At 40.6% G+C, this 19426-nt stretch overlaps 1 protein-coding gene across 5 annotated transcripts in view; it reads left to right on the top strand.

Annotated features, from left to right (window-relative positions):
• Positions 1 to 19426, top strand: part of Fer (FER tyrosine kinase) — a 304379-nt gene that overhangs the window by 159721 nt on the left and 125232 nt on the right. For all 5 annotated transcript variants that reach the window (XM_060368266.1, XM_060368267.1, XM_060368264.1 and 2 more), the window contains one exon: positions 17886 to 17942. In XM_060368266.1, coding sequence (XP_060224249.1) covers positions 17886 to 17942 — 57 coding nt within the window. The remainder of the gene's footprint in view (positions 1 to 17885; positions 17943 to 19426) is intronic.

The raw sequence follows: 19426 nt of genomic DNA, 5'->3' as shown, positions 1-19426 counted from the left end.
AGTGGGAGGGAATTTGGGGATTATTCAAGATTGATTTATAGATCATGTAAACAAGTTCAGTTGCTAAAAGCTTTTCAAATAGATTCCAGAAGAGCAGCTTGCTTTGCATACTTATCAGGAGGGATTTTTTTTTCTTCCCCCTGTAAAGCAACCCTAGTAACTTTAATGGCAAAGCTGATCAAATTTTCAGTAATCCCTGTGCTCTAAAAATATGCTATGGCTAAGACTTTGAGTGGAAAAAATGTGCTAAGCAGGCAGCCATGAAGTGAGTGAACTGAAAACCTGTGCAGAAAAGAAGGATAGCGATTACTTCTCAGTATGACAAGTACAGAAATTATAGGCCCTGACAGTCATTTTATGTTGTGTATTGCTGTGTTTTGTAATTATTTTTCCTAAGAATTATACCAACTTTAAATCCATAACCCTACAAAATAAAATCTCTAAAATGTCATGTTGTAGATCTGTTTGCAAATTTTTATCTACTTCAAATGTTAAGCATTACAAGATTTTTATAATGCAAGTCTGTATTTAAACATTCTTTCCTCTCCATCCCTTCTTACTCCCCTTTCCCCCATCATTCCATACTAGGTGATTGTCATCACACATTTGATCATGGCATAGTTTATTAAAGCTTTAATATTATGTATTACGAGTAGCTACATTTTTAAGGTAGACTTATATTGCATTAACATTTGTTTTAGAAATGTTGTATAATTCATAAATTTTCCTGTATTTAAGGTTGGGTAGGGATGGAAATGTCGTTCAGAAATAACTGTTAACCAAATAGGTGAAGAACCTCCCTTTATGTGAATAATCAGGCTTTGAGAAGATATATAAGGGAAGACTGAGCTCATGTCTCAGCACTGTCCGGCTTTGCTTCCTGGGAAACCAGATCTGAATCAAAGTAAGGTGGTGACTTAAAACCCTCTCATTTAGACCCTTGGGGGCTTATACCAAATAGGACCCAAACTTCAGGAGAAATGCATACCATTCTAGTGAGATTTGGCAGGGTTGGTTGGCATAAGAAATAATGGCCATCTGCACATGATGGCCGTCCACCAAGAAGCTGGACGAGTCCCCTGCAGCCCAGGCAGAGTGGGACTGGCCGTCCTCAGCAGGGGACAGTGCTTATTTGCTGCTCTGCTCACTTTCTTTTAAGTGACAACTTTGTAAGACAAAATGAATTCTGTGATTTAGATTCTAACTTTTAAGCTGTAATTTGGCTTTATTCACTGTTATTTTTTAGAGTTTATTCCTGCCATTATACCTATTCATGTGGCACACTGTAATGGGAACTTAATGTGTTCACAAAAGTAGAGAATGCTGTAACAGTGGCTTGATTTTGTTGGTGCCTGATTTTAAATTATTGCCTTATATTTGATAGAAAAATTGGCAAAGTTATTATGGGGGTAAAAGAATAGTTATTGTATATTATCTGGTGAAAATAAATGAGTCTTTGATTAAGTCTGCAGCCTTGCTGATTGGTCATCAGGACGGAATGAACTTTTCCTCTGAGGCTGTAGACTCTGTAAAGATTATAGAGAGCTGACTCATATTCCTGCCAGCCACGTAAAGCATTTGTTACTACCGCTTGAAAGTTTTATTGTGGTTTTATTTTTGGTACAAACTCTGAATGTGCTAAATGTAAAGCTTTTAATTGTGTTTAATCCAGTTAACCCAATGAAGGAAGAAGAAACTATAACTTTACAGAGCACTCATTTGAAACAAAGTTTATGAGCCATTACAGCTGAAAAACCTTAGACTTGAAATGTAAAATTCATTGTGTTCTGGTTCATTAAATTGATGGTTGCATGGACTATCTGGATCTTTACGACTCATACTCACTGTTTTCAGTAGATTACACTTTGCGGGGAGGTGGTGGGATTTGTTAGAAAGAACACAAACTTTATAGTTAGACATTTTGGGGTTTAAACCTTGTTCCTCCACACCTTAGAGTATCATAACTGTCCATTACCACTATAAGGACATACTGTCAATGTTTGAACTACATGGCATTGTGTGATGTCATTGCTCAGGAAACTCCATTGGAGTCTTAGATTCCAAAGTTGTTACATACAGCTAATCACATTTCTTCTATATGACCAAGCATGGTAAGAGCTCCAAGTAAGTTACTAGGTACCAAAGCCGTCCACTTGTTTGCTTGAAGCATGTTGGCAACTCATTGTGAAGTGCCACACATTGTACAGTCTCTTGTGAACATTCTGGTAGTTTAGTTCTCATTTTGACCAAGTGCCATCAACATGACTCAATATTTAACTGGGAATGGTGAAACTGAACTGCTGCATACCCTTTTGGCACACAGTTACTGTGGAAGTAAAAAGAGAGCAAACCTGCAAGATAGCTCAGCAGGTAAATGGGCTTGCGTGAGAGCCTGAGGACCCACTCTTCTTCCTTGGAACCCATATGAAGGTAAAAGGAGAAGCCAACTCCAGAAAGTCATCCTCTGACTTCCACAAATGTGCGTGTGTGTACAGAGATACACAGACACACACGATAAAATTCTTTAACGTTTTAAAGGGGCAGAATTCCCCTCAACTGTATTACGTCTTTTCTATCCCAGTTGACCTACTGTCCCCAGTGCGGGTTGCATTGTGCTCTCTTTGGTACAGAAATAGTTCTCTGGGGCAGAGAGAAGTTCTCTGGTTCCAGGAAGAAGCTCCTGGAACTCAGCTGAGATTTGTGTTCACATACTTTTGGTTTTCTCCATCTGAGAGTGCTCTTTTCTGCCTTTCATTCCTGAAAGATGGGGTTTCCACTTGCAGCAACTCTAACTGACAGCTGTTTTGTTATTCTGGCACTTGTTCTTCGTGCCGTTTCCTTCTAAGCTGCCTGTGGAGGAGAACTCGTCACCTGATTAGTGTTCTGTCACGGTAAAGCGCTATCTACGACTGCCTGCAAGACTTCATGCTCCCTTTCTTGCACTTTAATTATTACCTATCTGGGAATTATCTGGTGTTCTATCACCTCTTTGGTTTGTTGAGTGGCTTTCATGGAATTTGTCATTTATTATGTCATAATTTCATTGTGTCTTTGGCTACTTTCCAGCTCTAGGCTTCCTCGGTCTTTAAGGGTTAGTGATTGGTTCTCTCATTGTAGTCCTTCAGTCCTTGATGACCTTAGTTTAACCCTCAGCCATTTCTTCTCTGTTGTTCAGCCGGGGAAATTATGGTTACTTGTCCTCAAGTGCAGGATTACTCTCCTTGATCGTCTTCAATTTCCTGTGGAACCAAATCAATTGATTTTAAAAGTTTGTGTGATCTTACTGTTTTGTTCTTTTTTTTTTTTTTTTTTTTTGTAATGACTTAAGTTCTCATTGTTTCCTTTTCAAATAACTTCTGTTTCCATTGTTAAGATAGTCTATATAACTTTATTTACCTCCATAGTCTCTTTTAATGACTGGATTTTAGTGATTGCTTTTGTGTGCCTATCAGATAATATCCAGCATCTCATCCATGTCAGTATTGCTGTCAGGACTTTCTACTCATTTGAGTTTTTCTACTCATTTTGATTTTTTTTTTTTCTCAAAAATCTTAACCTAGGCAGTGGATCTGTCATGTAGGAAACCGGGAGTCCTTTGAAAGGTTTACAGAACAGCCGGCTTGTTGAGGTTTAGCACTCTCACTATGGCCTTGGTTTCCCTGGCAGCTAATTTTTCGAGCCTTTGTGGTGGGACTGTGCTCAGCTGATTTATTTGGAGCCACCTGGCTTCCAGCTTATTCTTCGTAGGGCTGCCTCAGGCTTGGAGTTGCCTCTGGCTGGGGTGCCAGGTGTTTCTCCCTGAGGGAAAGGATTGGGCCTGTGACTTATTTGGTAGACATAGAGCTCTTCCTGAACTATTGTGTTTGGGTTATCTCTCAATACTCTCCAGTTGCTCTTGTCTCTTCCACGTGGTAGGAATCTCAGGTCCTTGGAGAAAAAGCCTTTTCAGGCTGGGCTACATTTATAGTGGTGTTTCCCCTGCCAGAGCAGGGAACTACTTGTGTGGGCTGGTTTCATATTAACTTGACACAGCTAGAGTCACCTGAGAGGAGGGAGCCTCAATTGAGAGCATGCCTCCATAAGATCAGGCTGTAGGCCACCTATAGGGCATTTCCTTAACTAGTGATTGATGAGGCTGGGCCCAGCCCACTTTGGGTGGTAGAACCCCTGGGCTGGTGGTCCTGCGTTCTTTAAGAAAGCTGAGTAAGCCAGTAAGCAGTACCCCTCCAAGGCCTTTGTATCAGCTCCTGTCTCTGGGTTCCTGCCCTGCTTGAGTTCCTGTCCTGCTGTCCTTTGATGATGTGGAAGTGTAAGCCACATAAACTCTTACCTCCCTGACATGCTTTTGGTCACCACCATAGCAGTGGTGACCCTAACTAAGAAATATTCTTTGGTGAAAAGATTCCAGGCTGAAGAGACAGAGGCTTCAGGACACTGATTGCTTGTTGGGCTGCTCCCCCTCCCTTTTTAGCCTGGGCCATTCTCTTACTTTTGGGTAAGGCCAGGCCTATTTGTATATTTCCAAAGGCCACCTTCCCATAGTGGCCTGTTAGCTGCCAGCGTCTCGGTGAGTTAGGCTCACTCGCCATGCTGGTGTTGAGGACTCCTTGTGACTCAGGAGAGGGATAACCCCTACCTGGTCTGCCTTGTATTGCCCAGGGGTGGGGGTGGGGGAGGCAGTGGGACTACAGGTTTTCTTCCATGCTGTGGCAGGATATAAGTCAGCTTGCTGCTGTGGTGGTCCCTGATTTCCCTTTTTCTTTTTTTATTACAATTTATTCACTTTGTATCCCCGCTGTAGCCCCCTCCCTGTTTCCTCCCATTCCTACCACCACCCTCCCTCTTCTCCCGCTAGGCCCTTTCCCTAGACCCTTGATAAGGAAGGACCTCCTCCCCTTCTATCTGACTCTAGCTTATCAGGATTCATCAGGACTGGCTGCATCATATTCCTCTGTGGACCAGCAAGGCTGCACTACCCAGGGGAAGGTGATCAAAGAGCAGGCCGCTGAGTTCATGTCGAAGACAGCCCCTGTTCCCCTTACTAGGGAACCTACTTGGCGACTGAGCTGACTGAGCTGCCATGGGCTTCCTTTGAACAAGGGGGTCTAGGACCTCTCCATGAGTAGTCCTTGGTTGGAGTCTCAGACTCTGCAGGGCCCCCTGGTCCTGGTATTTTGGCTCTGTTGTTTCCTTGTGGAGCTCTCCCCTCCAGGTCTTTCTATCTGCTTTTCACAGTACCTTGGTCTCCTAATGTAAATTTTCTCCAGAGTTTTTGATGTTCTGTGCATTGGATAACTGAGCGTTATGGTCAGGATGAAGAGTACACTCCTAGTGTTTTCTTACCTCTTTTGGAAGCATTTTAGCTTCTGCCATATTTGTATCTGTACTTAGAATATTTATATATATTTATAAAAGAAACATCTTAAAATTTTATTTTTAAATGTATATTTTTATTTACGTCTGTTTATATGTGTGAGTATGTGTGTGAGTATTTGACGTGTGTGGGGGTGGGGAGGACATCAGATCCCTTGGAGCTGGAGTTGCAGGTTTTTATTTTGTTTTCCATCCATTATCTTGTGCCTCATTTTCTCAGCCCATGTTGTCCATTCACCTTTTTCCTTTCTAGACTCCAGGTAATGGCATAGCAGGGCTTTTTCCAAGGATACTGTGTAGTATTGCGAATTGTTTCAACCCAGACAACATACTTGTCCTTATTCTAGTAGCTTCCAGAGAAGTAGAGGGCATTCTGCTCTAAGAATCCCGAGCAGCTGTCATGGTCTTCCATACCCTCTTGAAGCAGTGCTGCCGCAGTGCCGGCAGCTGTGACCAGTGCCAAGCTCAGCCTTTCACACCGTCTTCGTCCCTGGAACGAGCATGTGAAAGCCTCGCGGCAGCTACCGTGCCAACCTGTCTTTGAGTTCAGACGTGTTGAGTTTGTAGCACAGAATAATTCTACTCTTATGTCCTTGTAGTTGGCATTTATAAATACTATTTTATTCTTTTACTTTCTGAATAAACAAAAAGAATCTGAAATACTCTAAATTGCTTTGTCTCTCTCTTTATTTTCTTTGGCCCAGTGGCTCCCAACCTTCCTAATTCTGTGACCCTTAATACATTTCTTCATGTTGTGGTGACCCCAACCATAAAATTACTTTTGTTGCTACTTCATAACTTTATTTTTGCTGTTATTATGAATTATAATATGACTGTTTTCCAGTAGTCATAGGTGATCCCCATGAAAGGGCTGTTTGACCCCAAAGGGCTCATGACCGACAGGTTGAGAATCTCTGTTGCTCTAGGGTCCACTGACACATTGCCATGGCTAGACCCAGCCTCCTGACTGAGGTCTTTAGGGGTAGAGACTTAAGTTCATTGTCTTCTGCTACAGTAGAAGAGTTGCCTTTGAGCTGCATCTCAACTGTGTGTTTCTGTTTCACTTTTCTATTCAAGGGAGCCTTCTCATTCTTCATCCCCATCCTTTAAAGACACACTACCAAATCTCAACTAGCATGGAAGGACTTTAAAGTTGTAATTTATAATGAATCTTTTGAATAAAATTTCAAGTTTTTTTAAACCAATTTCTTTGTGTGTAAGTGAGAGAATCTATGTGAGAGAAAATGTGTGTGGATGTACGTGTGAGAATATGTGTGTGTGTGATATGTTAAACTACTAAAAAGATTGATAGGCAAAATTTCCCTCTTAAGAATTAATTCAGAAATAACCTGCTCTCTTAGTTACCCATTGTAGCACCAGGTGTATGTGGAAACTTTTCCTTTATTTTACAAAACATTGTATTGATGCTTTATTTTTCTTCATCTTTTGTTTGTACTAACTAGTGATTTACTAAAACCCTAAAAGTTTTAAGAAACAAGGTTTGAGTTGGCAAGTGGCATTTGCATGGTGTTTTGTTCTGGACTCTAGAGTGAACTTAGCTTACCTATTAACTTCTAATTCTGTGTTGCTTTCTTAAAGTTTCCTTCCTTTTTTTTAACTGAGAAATTTTTATGTGAAACAAGAAAAATGAATATTACTAGTTGATTTATATTTCTTGCCTGTAAATTTGAGGCAAATTTTTCATATTTTCTTATTTAATTACCATTTTTTTCTAAAAGTATATGTATTATAAAGATTTATCACAGTCACAAATTTAATTTTGTACTTTGACTCTTAAATTCTGTTTGTAAGTGAATGAAAATGATGAGAATACTGATTTTAATCTGAGAGATTTCACTTTGTCAACAGCTTCTCAGTGTCCTAAATATTCAAATAACTCACTGTTGAAAATACATTGTCAGGCCAGACATAGTAACACACTCCTTTAACCCGAATTCTTGGGAGACAGAAGCAGGCAGATCTCTGAGAGCTTAAGGCCTGCCTGATCTGCATGGCTAGTCCCAGGCCAGACAAAGCTACATACTGAAACCCCATCGCAAAGAAATGAATAGCTGGGGAATAAATAGCCAGGCAGTGATGGCACACACCTTTAATCCCAGCACTCAGAGGCAGAGGCAGGCAGATCTCTGTGAGTTCAAGTCCAGCTTGGTCTACAGAGCAAGTTCTAGGACAGCCAGGGCTACACAGAAAAACTCTGTCTTTAAAAAACAATAAATAAATAAAAATAAATAGATAAACTTGAGAGGTGTGTGTCTGTGGCAGGGTGCCTTTGGATGGATTTTGTGGAAGTGAAACAGTTTCTAGCAGAATTGCAATTTTGGTTTTTACTTCACATATACTCAGATTTGCGTTATTTGTTTAGAAATTATCAGGTACATTTCAATGGATTTTAAAATACTAAAAGTCATTTTATGTAGAAGTCTGTTTAATTAAGTAATCGGAATGGCAGCTATAAAGATAGTTTCTCTTTTAGAGCCCATTGGAGTACTTGGCATCTTCCAATGCTGAGCCTGTTGAAAATGATTCCAGGTATAAGCCTGGGTGCCAGAAACTTTGGGGGAAACAGTGGGCTCATAGTCGTACACTACAGAATAGCACACCTGAAATTTAGCACAACGTCAGTGTAAGAAAGCACACATTAAATGTTTCTTGAAGGTGCTTTTAAAGTGAGATATTATTACCTGTGAGTGGAATGTTTAGCTCACCTGACTCCTGTGGTTATTGATCAGTACATTTTATTATTAGAATTGGCCATCACTTTTCTCCTATTTAAAAGTATATATAAATAGTGTTGCCCTTGAACTTAAAATAAGAATCTTTAAGTGAGTAATTTGACTCTGGATTCACAAATGTGTATGTGGAAGGCTTGGGGTAAGGGAGGAAGCAGGGGCAACCTGCACTTCTGGAGAAATGCAATGATAAAGGCAGGCGGGACAGGAGGTCTGCGAAGAGAGGTCCATGAGAACGGAAGGCTTCAGCAGAGATGTCTGTCTCGGTGGCAGAGGACTCACTGGATGGCAGTCAGCACCCTGTTGGCTGCCCCAGCCACTCTGAACTTCATCTTTGACTTTTTCTCTGCACCTAGTTTAGGTTTCTGTGCTCAAACCTGTCATAAGCACTCCCGAGAGGTAGCATTCTGTTCCCTCTACCCCTCCACTGAGCCTCAGGAATTCCTGTGTAAACCTTTGCCTGAGCTGAATCCTGAGGCGCATGGCTCTCATTTTGCAAAGTCTGTTCTATGCAGGTTGCTAGATTGTGATGCTTTGAATGAGAATGGTCCTACAGGGTTGTATGTTTGAATGCTTGCTTCCCGATTAGTGGAACTGTTTGGGAAGGATTAGGAGGTGTGGGCTTGTTAGTGGAAGTGTGTCACTGGGGGTTGAAGTTTCTAAAACACCAGGCCTCGTATCTCCCATGGCCTGCTGGCAGTTGTCAGGATGTAAAGCTCTCAACTCTTGCTTCAGCACCATGCTCGTCTACTTCCTGCCAAAAGACTAAGACAAAAGATTAAGCCTCTAGAACTGTAAGCAAGTCCCCAGTTATTTGCCTTCTTTTATAACAGTTGCCTTGATCGGGGTGTTTCTTCACAACAATAGAAAATAACTAAGACTTGGATTAATAGCTAACTACCCAATTATTTGTATTCTTATATATTTTATGTATATTATATATTTATACTTAAATATTTTACTTATAAACACTTATTTTACTATTAATTGTCCACTTGGGCTTCTCTATATTAAGCCATTATTATTATACACTAGTTATTATGTAATGCAGAATTAAGCTGTTATACAATATTTATAAACTAAATTTAATTTAATAAGTTTATATTATACATATTAAATTAATAGCTTACATTTGGATCCCTGTCTATGTCCACTTCTGGAAGAATCCAAGCAAAGGCAGAATCATGTCTTCTTCTTATCCAAGTTAATAGAGCTGTATCAGTGGTCCTAACTTGTCAAGAAGACGGGTATTTCCGAGCTGACCCTTCCGTTCTCCATCTCACTCACAGTGAGCTGTGCAAGCATACACTAGTTACTACTAGGGCTATTAGAAGTGACACTATAAATTCATGTGTTCAGATCACCACTGCAGTCTTCAATATTCAGCTCACATCTTCCAAGTCAGTATTACTGAAACATTTTTAATTCCCAAGTATTTCTACGATAAATATATTCCTGACACTTTTATTAACTCTGCAACATATTATTTCATCATTATCAGTCAATTTGAATTTTAGATAGTGTAGTCACCTTCTCCTCAAGGATGTGAAAAATTAGTAGTCTCTAAAACATTAAATACACAGCAATAGAAATATTAACCAACCCAATTTAGGAGCACTTTTAAAAATTCTTTCAGTGTCTGATTGGAATTTTTTCATCACACAGTTGAAATGTTTGATAATCATAAGAAGAAGAAACCTGAAAAGTCACATTTACTTTTTTATTTCTTCTTTTGTTTTTAAACTCTCAAAATATGATTTATTGAATCATTTTCAAGTAATATTGACACATATGTCACTAAAATAATAATCACAATTTCCTGCTTATTGTCAGCTCTGCCTCACTTAATGGTCTTTGTTATGATCAGCACCACAGTATTTTCATTTTGTCAGGATGGGAAAGTGATCTTTCTACTTTAATTTTTTGCTGTTCTATTCCAGTAGAGTAAGGAGGTTACCCTAAGTAGCAAGAATGTTGTTGTGCTGGCATCAAGACAGAGACAGTGGCCTGGCAGAGGCAAAAGAAGAGTAGATAAGGTGTTACAGATGCTTCCGGGAGCTACCGGGGTCAGACCCCTGCCATTCACTCACTGGCATAATACTGTTTAAAATCGGAAACACTTAAAATCATACCTGTTTAGTGTATTGAGTATAGCTCAATGTTTGACATAGCTTTTGACTTCGAATCTTCTGATGCTTCTTTTCTTTATCGAAGTAGGTATAGGAAAGTTTACCTACTATTTAAATTACTATTTCTCTACATTAAATGGAGATAGTATGGGCTCAGCAGTTATTTTCCTTACACATTTATAAAAAAAAATCACAAAATTTTAAGAGATTTATTACAAATAAGTAATATATCTTAAAGTCTATACTGAGGACTATTTCCATGGCAACCATGTCTTGTAATAAAAGGGTACATAACAGTAATCTGTAGCCTTAGGGACTATTGTATTTGGGACTTGAAAGCTACTCACAGTGTAGTTGGAGAACAGGCTGAAAGCCTAGATATAATGCAGCTGAAATCAACTCTGCTGCTACTGAGTTGCTTGAGGGGATTACTGAGGATTATACAAGGTGTGCTTCAGACGGGATTTCTCTATCTCCCAGCCAGAACTGACCTAAAACCTCCTGTTCTTGGCTCAGTATGATTTGATTCTCAGGGATGCTTCTTGACCTTCCAGTTCCTTAATAAAATGAAAGGGCGTTTTGAACTCAATTTTATGCCAGACATAACGGTCATGGGTCTAAGTGAGACTTCAGACCTGTGTCATTCACCTCTAAAGTAATTTTATAGGTTGGCATGAATTGATCTCCTCTAAGTGACACTCATTTGTCAGATGTTGTGATGGGCACCCAGGATGGGACAAGTGGCGTGGCATCATTCCGGCCACACATGCAGGCCATTGTCTGATCTTCCCGTTCAGCTTAGGAATATGGGTTAGACTCCGCAGTGTCCCTGTCTGCAGTGCTGTACTCCTTGGCTCACCTCTGTAGCACAGTGATGGGGTGCTCAGATGTTGGTGTACTAGGAGAAGGGGTATAAGCTTCATCATCTGTCACTCAGTACCTTGCACCCTGGACAAGCACTAACCTCTCAAGCCTCAGCTTCCTCATGTACTGAATGGAACAATAGTGTCTTTCCAGGCATTTGCCAATATAATAGGGGCATTCTTCTGAGACACAGCAAGATAGTCTATGTGGAAACATAGCTAAGTGACGTTGATGAAAGCTTTGCTTTAGACAAACAAAAGAGATGTCCTTTACCTCTACTGTAGGCTAACCTTACATCTTCTAGCACTTCTTAAAATTCCTTTGATGATTTGTGGATACTGTGAAGTGCATGGTATATTTTAGAGTTACCCTCCATTGGGTCTTTAAAGAATTTCTCAAAGAATAAACAAAAAAAAAAATCAAAAAATAAAAGCTCCAGTTTAAATCAAAAGAATCCTATGTTTCAAAGTAGTGTAACTTTTGGTGTTGAGATAGAATTAATAGAGAAAATGGATATTGATTTCTTTTGCCATAATAGTGATACATTAATATTCATGAACTCACAAAGAGGATGGGATCCTAATATTAAAAACACATTAAATGTTTTAGCCAGTTCTCTTGATGCTTCAACATCAGACAAACTTAATCATTAGAATTTGAACATAGGTCTATGGATTTTTTTTTAATATGGTCACAAATCACTAGCAAACAGATGAATCATTAAATAAAACTTTGTTGACTTGTGCACCACTGTTGGGCACCTTCTGTGTTTGTATCTTTTTAGTGGCGTAGTTTATCGTAATCTTTTATAAGATTTATTACGTGTTTTGGGTGTTTGCCTGCATGTCTAGGCATGCACACTCAGTGTTGCAGGGGCAGAAGAAGGTGTTGGATCCTCTGGGGCTAGAGATGGCTGTGAGCTGCCCTGGTGTAGTAGACTTCAAACCTGGGTCCTCTGCAAGTGCTCTTAGCTGCCGAGCCCTGTCTCAAGCCCTGCTCTATCCCTGTCTTCCTTTGTTACTAATGCACATGTGAAGGGTGAGAAAAAGGAACCACCCCTGTGTCTGCAAGCAGGCCGCATTCTCTACTTCTGTTCTGTCTAGATCCCTTTATAGAGAACAGCAAGGTAAGAAAGCAGAAATGCAGGGTAAACTGGAGTGAACTACAATATTTTTTAACCATAACTTCAGAGTGTGACTTTGTTTAGAAAGAGATGGCTAGAAGAAGTTGGTAGAAGGAAAGGAAAAGTTGGAGATTCTCACTCTGCTAGAAACACTCCGTTCTCTATCCAGCCTAACTTCCTGTTCCCTAATTTTACTTTTGACTTTCATGATGCACTCTCAGAGGTTTGGGAGACATTTTAGTATCTTCTGTAACCAGGTTCCTTGCCTTTCTCGCACATTCTGCAGCACTTGTAGGAATATCCCATCCACTACCCAAGGTCAGTGTTAGGTAATTCCCCATTTTGGGTATGTGGTAAGAACCCTTCTCTTCATCCAATCAAATAGATAGAGAGCTTGCCTCTCGCTCCCCATTTTAACAAATCTGTAGCTACCAAATTCCAATAAAAACAGGCAGTTACTTAATTCCAGGAGTGCACTTTGCCCTTCTTAAAAACTGAGTCTCTTGTTTTTCTTCTTAAGTCTCAGTTGGTTTAAAAGAAGGTAGACACCAAGAAAGGGAAGCATTGAGGTGCTTTGATGCAGCGCACCGTGGGCGCCTGTGTCAAGCTAACCAGTGTGTTTGCCATTTTTTCCACTTACCTTAAAAAAAAAAAAAGCTGGAGGGAAATTCATTAGAGTCTAAAATAAAAAACATCCCAGGATAGGCAAACTACAACTCTCCAAAACTTCCTAGAGAAGGAGGACAATGAAAAGGAAAAAAAAATTGGCATGCTAGAAAAATAGGTTTAAGACAGCATGGGGGCCAGATGCATGGCAGACTCACAGAGGGGAACTTTAGAGAAAGTAAGGAAGCCCAAAGTGTCAGCAAGAGCTGGCTTAGGTTTTGGTCAGCATCTTAAAAAAAACGAACAGACAGAGAAAACCAACAGAAGAGTTACACCTTTCTTAGGATTCAGAAGGGCAGGCAGCTGTAGCTGAAACTCCATGGCTGCTCAGCTTGTAGGGACTGCACTCAAGTGAGGAGTGTGAGGAAGATAAACATCACATCTCAACACAGGGCACATTATCCTACCAGTCTTAGCATGGGTTAAGGTGTGTCCACCTTCCAGAGGGTGACCCATCGGCCACATGACTCACCCACACACTGGACAGTAAGTCTCCACCCAGGCCAGAGATTGTATGGATCCGTATGGGCGCTCTCACACTCCCCTACTCTGAAGGGCTAGGTCTAAAACCATTTAGGATCCAGATCAGGAATCTGAGCCCCAAACATTTGTGACATCTTTGACCTCTGCCAAGCTGAGGCTGTCAAAAGGCTCTTGCTTTTAGCCAAGAAAGAAAGTGGTAACATTTTTGTAGTAACATTATTTAAATTCATTTTTAAGTGACTTTGAAATTATCGTTCTATAGTTATCTTTCCATGAAATCAGTCTGAAAAAAATCCCTCCTAGTTTCTAACAGAGACTTTGTATTTGGGTCAGGTTCTGTCTTCATTAAGAGCCTTGACAGAGCCAGTGAGCTGTTAAGTCAGTTCTTTCCAACATGGAGCTCTCTGTTGCTTTGGAACCTTTAATGATGATTACGCATTTCTGTTGCACTGGTATTGCTTCTACTAGCATTGGGTCTACTTTATTTTTCCTTGTCATTCCTTCCTTTATTCTTTATTCTAGTCTTTATTCTTAGCTCTTTAAGGAAAATGTCTTAGTCATCACTTGAGCTCTCTTGTTTTCTAATAAGCCAGTGAAATAGAAGCTTCCATTTAAACACTGTTTTAGCAGTACCCCACAATTTCTGATAAATTTTTGTGTTTGTTTCGGTCTTTACCCAATTTTCATGACCTTAATAATTTTATAGATTGCTTAGATACATACTACTTAGTTATAGGGTGTATTGGTAATTGTTAGATGTGTTGTACCGTGTATTCTGATGCTGGGAGGAGACAGCATGACCAAGGCAATTATGAAGTAAAGCATTTAACTGGGGTCTTGCTTAAGGGTTTCAGAGGGTTAGACCACGCTCACCATGGTGGGATCATGGCAGCAGGCAGGGAGGCATGGCACTGGAGCAGTAGCTGAGATCTTACATCTTACCTGCAAGATGGGGTAGAGAGAGAGCAAGCCTGGGCATAGCATGGGCTTTTGAAACTGACCCTCAGTGGTACATCTCCTCCAACAAAAGGCACACAACTCCTAATTCCTAATTCCTTTTTCTAAACAGTCCACCAATAGTGGACCAAGCATTCAAATGTATGAGCCTGTGGGAGTCATTCTTATTTGTTACTCTTAACCCCCTTGTTACTCTTTAACCCTCATAGTCTTGTAGCAATACCATAATGTGAAATGTATGTAATACAGCGTCAAAAGTCCCCAGAGTTCTTTACAGTCCCCATACTGTTTAAAAGTACCAAGTCCCTTCTGAGGCTCAAACAGTCTCCTAACTGTAACCTCCCATATAATCAAAAACCAAATTACATACTCACAGTATACAATGACACAGGATATACATTACCATTCTAAAAGGAGGAAAAGGGAATATAGTGAAGAAATACTGGATACTTCTTCTTTGTGAAGAAACACAAAACTCTCTCTCTCCCTCCCTCTCTTTATCCCTCTTTCTCCCCCCCCCCCGGTTCTTCCTGTATGTAGCTTTGTTTGGTAGGTATCCCATGGTTCTGGTACGTCCAGCATTTTGGGGCTATCTGGAGCAATGTAGCCTTCACCTTCACAGTCTCATACAGAGGCTTCTCAGGGCCCCCATGCAGTCACATGGGACTCTGTCGTCACACATCTGGCTGCAGAAGCTTTCCTTAACCATGGAAGAAGGTTCCACAACTCCTTTGCTTCTTATCCTTGCATTTAAGCCAGAACCACGTGGCTGGAGCCAGGCCCCTCCACACCTTCCATCTGCCTAAGCTTTGACTTACTAAGGGCTTTCTTTGTTGAATAAGCTTTTCTTTTCAGAAATTGGGAGCTTAGTTGGGTGGGGTCTTGCCCTGAGGATACCATTTGCTTTACTCCATCAGGCCTTTCTCATCTCCTTGGAACACAGGACTGGCTCTAACATTGTTTCCTGGCACTCTTTCTTTGCACAAACTGTACATTTTATATTTCTTTTTGCCCCATTTGCTCATTTTCATTGTAGATCTGTATAAGAGATGTCAGTACTAACCACATGTCTTGAAATCTCTCTGTCAATGGCACTAGTCAAAACTTCTTTAATTTGGCTTACAGCATATTTTTTTTGGACAAGAACAAAATGTAGCTACATTCTTTGCCAAAATAGCATAGCTGTCTGTAGCTCAGCCAGTAATATCTCACCACTCTGAAACCTCGTGTGCTGTGTCTCCATAGTCTACACTGTTCTCAGCAGTACTGACCACCAAGTCTGTACTACCAACTCTGTATGACAGAGTCTTTGCAACCTCTGCTTACAGCATTCAACCACTTTCTTGATCCAAAGTCCCGAAGTCCACATGCTGCAAACAAGCACCCAGCCCTTTCTTAGTCCTGTTCTATGCGGAGACACCATGATCAAGGCAATGTATAAACAGAAACATTTAATTAGACACTTGCTCACAGTTTCAGAGGGTTAGTCCATGATTATTACATCAGGGAGCATGGCAGTAGGAAGGCAGGCATGGTACTGGCGCAGGAGCCAAGAACTTTCTTCTCATCCGGAAAATGGAGGCAGGGAAAGATCAAGACCCAGCTTGGAGTGGGCTTTTGAGCCATCAGAGCCTACCCCCATTGGCCCTCCTCCTCCAACAAGGCCACACCTCCTAGTCCTTCCTTTTGAATGTCTTCCAGCTTTGTTGGGAGGTGACTCCCTTGGCAAAGTGCCTACCATCCAGGCTTGAGGGATCAAGTATGTTATCTCAGAGCACAGAAGAGTAGTCCTTGTCAGCATCTGCTTACAGCTCCGGCACTGCAGACAGGCAAGTTCCTGCCCGCCTCAGACCAGCCAGTCTGGCAGGTGTAACCAGTGGGCTCCAGGTCAGTTGAGAGCCTCTCAGAGCAGTAAGTCAGAGAATGGTTGCAGAAAACACTAAAGGTCAACCATTCATGATATACAACTGTATGTACATATGCGTGGACATGTACTGACACATCCTACACATGTACTACACTACATACATTTTTTCCGGAAGATTTAAATGTGTAAATCAATGACGTAATCTAGAAATGTAGAGCACAAGAAGGTCTTAACTTTCTAAGAAACTTCCAGATTATTCAGAAATGGCCACACCGTCCTTAGTTTCATCAACAACATATTAGTCTCTACATTCTGTAGTCTTGTAAGATTGTTGCCCTCTTTAACAATTGTTGCCCTTTTTAACCCTCTAGTGCCCAGTGATCAACACTTACATAACAAATTTCTAGAAATTGGGTTATTAATGTGATGTGAATCCTGTATCTGTTCTTCATACAGACCTTTTTGGATAGAAATATTGCAAAAATTTACCCCCAGATTGCAGTTTGCTTTTGTAGTGTTTTCATTCTGTCTTTGGAAGAACGGATGTTTATAAGTTTGAGGAAATACAGTTTTATTTCGTCTTCTAATGTTATACTGTGCTTAGGAAAGCTTTGCTTACTCAGGCCCACACTGTCTTTTAATCTCCATCTCTTTAGCTTAACATTTAGATTGAAATATTATTTCAGTTGCACTTTAAAAATAAAGGAGGCCTCTAGGTAACTTTCCTGTCAGAGGCTGACAGGTGAGTGTTGGCCACATATTTCTAAAGATGAGGTCCTCCAGACCGTGAGGGCGTTTAAACCACTTACAGTGTTCCTCATGTATCTGAGTACCTACTGTGGTAGTAGTAATTGTACCCTACAGAGTGGGTCATAATTATGTTTCTAGCTACTCCAGTGTGGTTTTGAAAACCTAAATAATGAATAAAATGTTGACGTCTACTCCTGCCTCCTCTTCCTCACCCAGCTCCATTTCCCTCTTCTTTACGTTCTTTACACTCCAACCTATTGCTTGCTCTATTTGTTTTTCCTTCCTTCCTTTTAAAGTGGATGTGTTTGCCATTCCAGCATCACAGTTTTGTGGGGTTTTGTAGGATGTGTTCTTACACTTTCGTGTCCTCCGTTTGTGGTAGCTGGTTCCTGAACTCAGACAGAGAGGTGCCACTTTACAATAGATTTCTGCATCACCAGTCCTGCACATCCTAGTGACATTACCCTTGATGCTTTCCAGAGAATGCTGGAAAAGTACGAGAGGATGGGCCCTGCCACAGAAAGCTAAGTCATAATGTGTGTGCAGAAAAACTAACTTAGGAAGAGAGTGTTTTGGAAGATAAGTGAGAATCTGAAATGTTTACACTACGAGAAACCCTGTGATGTACTGTAACACAACTTTTTAAAAGTGACAGTTGCATCGTCCTGCTGGGTGCTGGGTCACAAGCACACCTTGTGAGTTACTCGCAGGTTAGTGTAACATCATTTTGAAGCTGCAATTTCTCAACGAATTTTGCCACAGTAATGATTCTAATATCTGACAGCATAGTAATCACCTCAAGGTCTATTTTATATCATGTTGAGATTACAGCTTCTTACTTTGCTGGTGACTGCAAAGGAATGTATTGTAACTGTAGTTTTGCATGGATTAACAACATGCCTTTTTCTTTCTTTTTGCTGTAGGATAAGAAATGGATTCTCAATCATGAAGATGTTACATTGGGAGCACTACTCGGCAAGGTATGCAATCAGCTGAGCTAAATAAGAATTTTTATATTAACCATGAGTACATCATATTGCTGTTCAAAGCACTTTTTATATTCCATTACAATCAGGGTACATATACATTAATTAATCTAGAAGAGGACAGTATCATCATATCTTATGGAAATCTCCTGACTTTTACTGAGATAGACGTGTGATAATCTTACAAAAGTTTATGTTGATCCCTGTTTTTAAAAACAGTGTGTGGTACATGCCTGTAATCCCAGTATTTGGGAGGCAGAGGCATGCAGATCGCTGTGAGTTCAAGGCCATCCTGGTCTACAAAGCAAGTCTAGAACAGCTAAGGCCACACAGAGAAACCCCTGTCTCGAAAAACAAAACAAAAATAGTATATATTTTCCCTGGATCAAAGTCATAATGAACCCATATTAAAACCAAAACTAGCTGTGCGGAGGCATGCACTTATAACCCCAGCACTTGGGAGGCAGAGGCAAGTGGATCTCTGTGAGTGTGAGGCCAGCCTGTTCTACAGAGTGAGTGCCAGCACAGCCGGCTACACAGAGAAACCTTGTCTCAAAAAAAACCAAACCCAAACAAAAAACCCACAGCTGTTGAAGGAAGGACAGAAGAACCTGTCCGCTAGTGAATGTGCAAAAGGGCCTCCAGCCGACACTGCACTTCCAGCTGTATTTGGTGATTTAGAACAAAGGAAAGTGTTGCTTCTTAAAGTCTCGGGAAAGGCTGTAACACTACCTCATCATAAAATATCATGTGAGCAAGGGCAGGGGATGGTGTAGGGATAGAGGTACCTGCCTCTAAGTCTGGCTACCTGAATTCAATACCTGAAACCCACAAGGTCGGAGAGCACCGCACCCAAACATATGACAGATGGGAGAGGTGGGGAGGGGAGGCAGAGAAAAGTAAGTTTATTTAGGTACTGTGAACAAGATGTGTTTCATTTCAAGTAACCATTTTGTAACCAGCTCTGCTAGTGGTGTGAGGACAAATCTTAGAGAAGTGAAGGTTTCTTTTCCTCCAGTCCAGTTGGAGGTTTCCTCCAAGTCTTACTCCACACTTAAACACATTCTTTCCAATGCATTTGGAATGTCCAATAGAGAAGAACATTTGATAATTAATCAAATAGACTCTTCACAGATCTGCCAGTCATCTTTACTCAGGTCATGGTGAATAAATATTACTTTGTCAGTGACTTAATTGTGGGTGTTTCTTTATGAAATCTTGAGTGGAATTTAGCTTCGTGATGCACTGTAAAAATAATGTAAAATTCAAATATTATTATAGGAAAGCTTTTATATAATTTATGAGTGATCAATGCTAGACTCACCTGAGGTTCAGCATTTTAAGTAATAAATGATAATCCGTTTTTATTCAAAAGTGAACTTGACCACTTCTAATGCTCCAAAGCCCTGCAGTTTAAGACAGGAAGTCCTTTCTGAAGTCCTGTCGTTGTAGGACTATCTTAAATGCCTTTTCAGATG

This window comes from Meriones unguiculatus, chromosome 15 (assembly GCF_030254825.1).
Source record: "Meriones unguiculatus strain TT.TT164.6M chromosome 15, Bangor_MerUng_6.1, whole genome shotgun sequence".
NCBI lineage: Eukaryota > Metazoa > Chordata > Mammalia > Rodentia > Muridae > Meriones > Meriones unguiculatus.
This window is presented reverse-complemented; position numbering and strand designations above follow the sequence as displayed.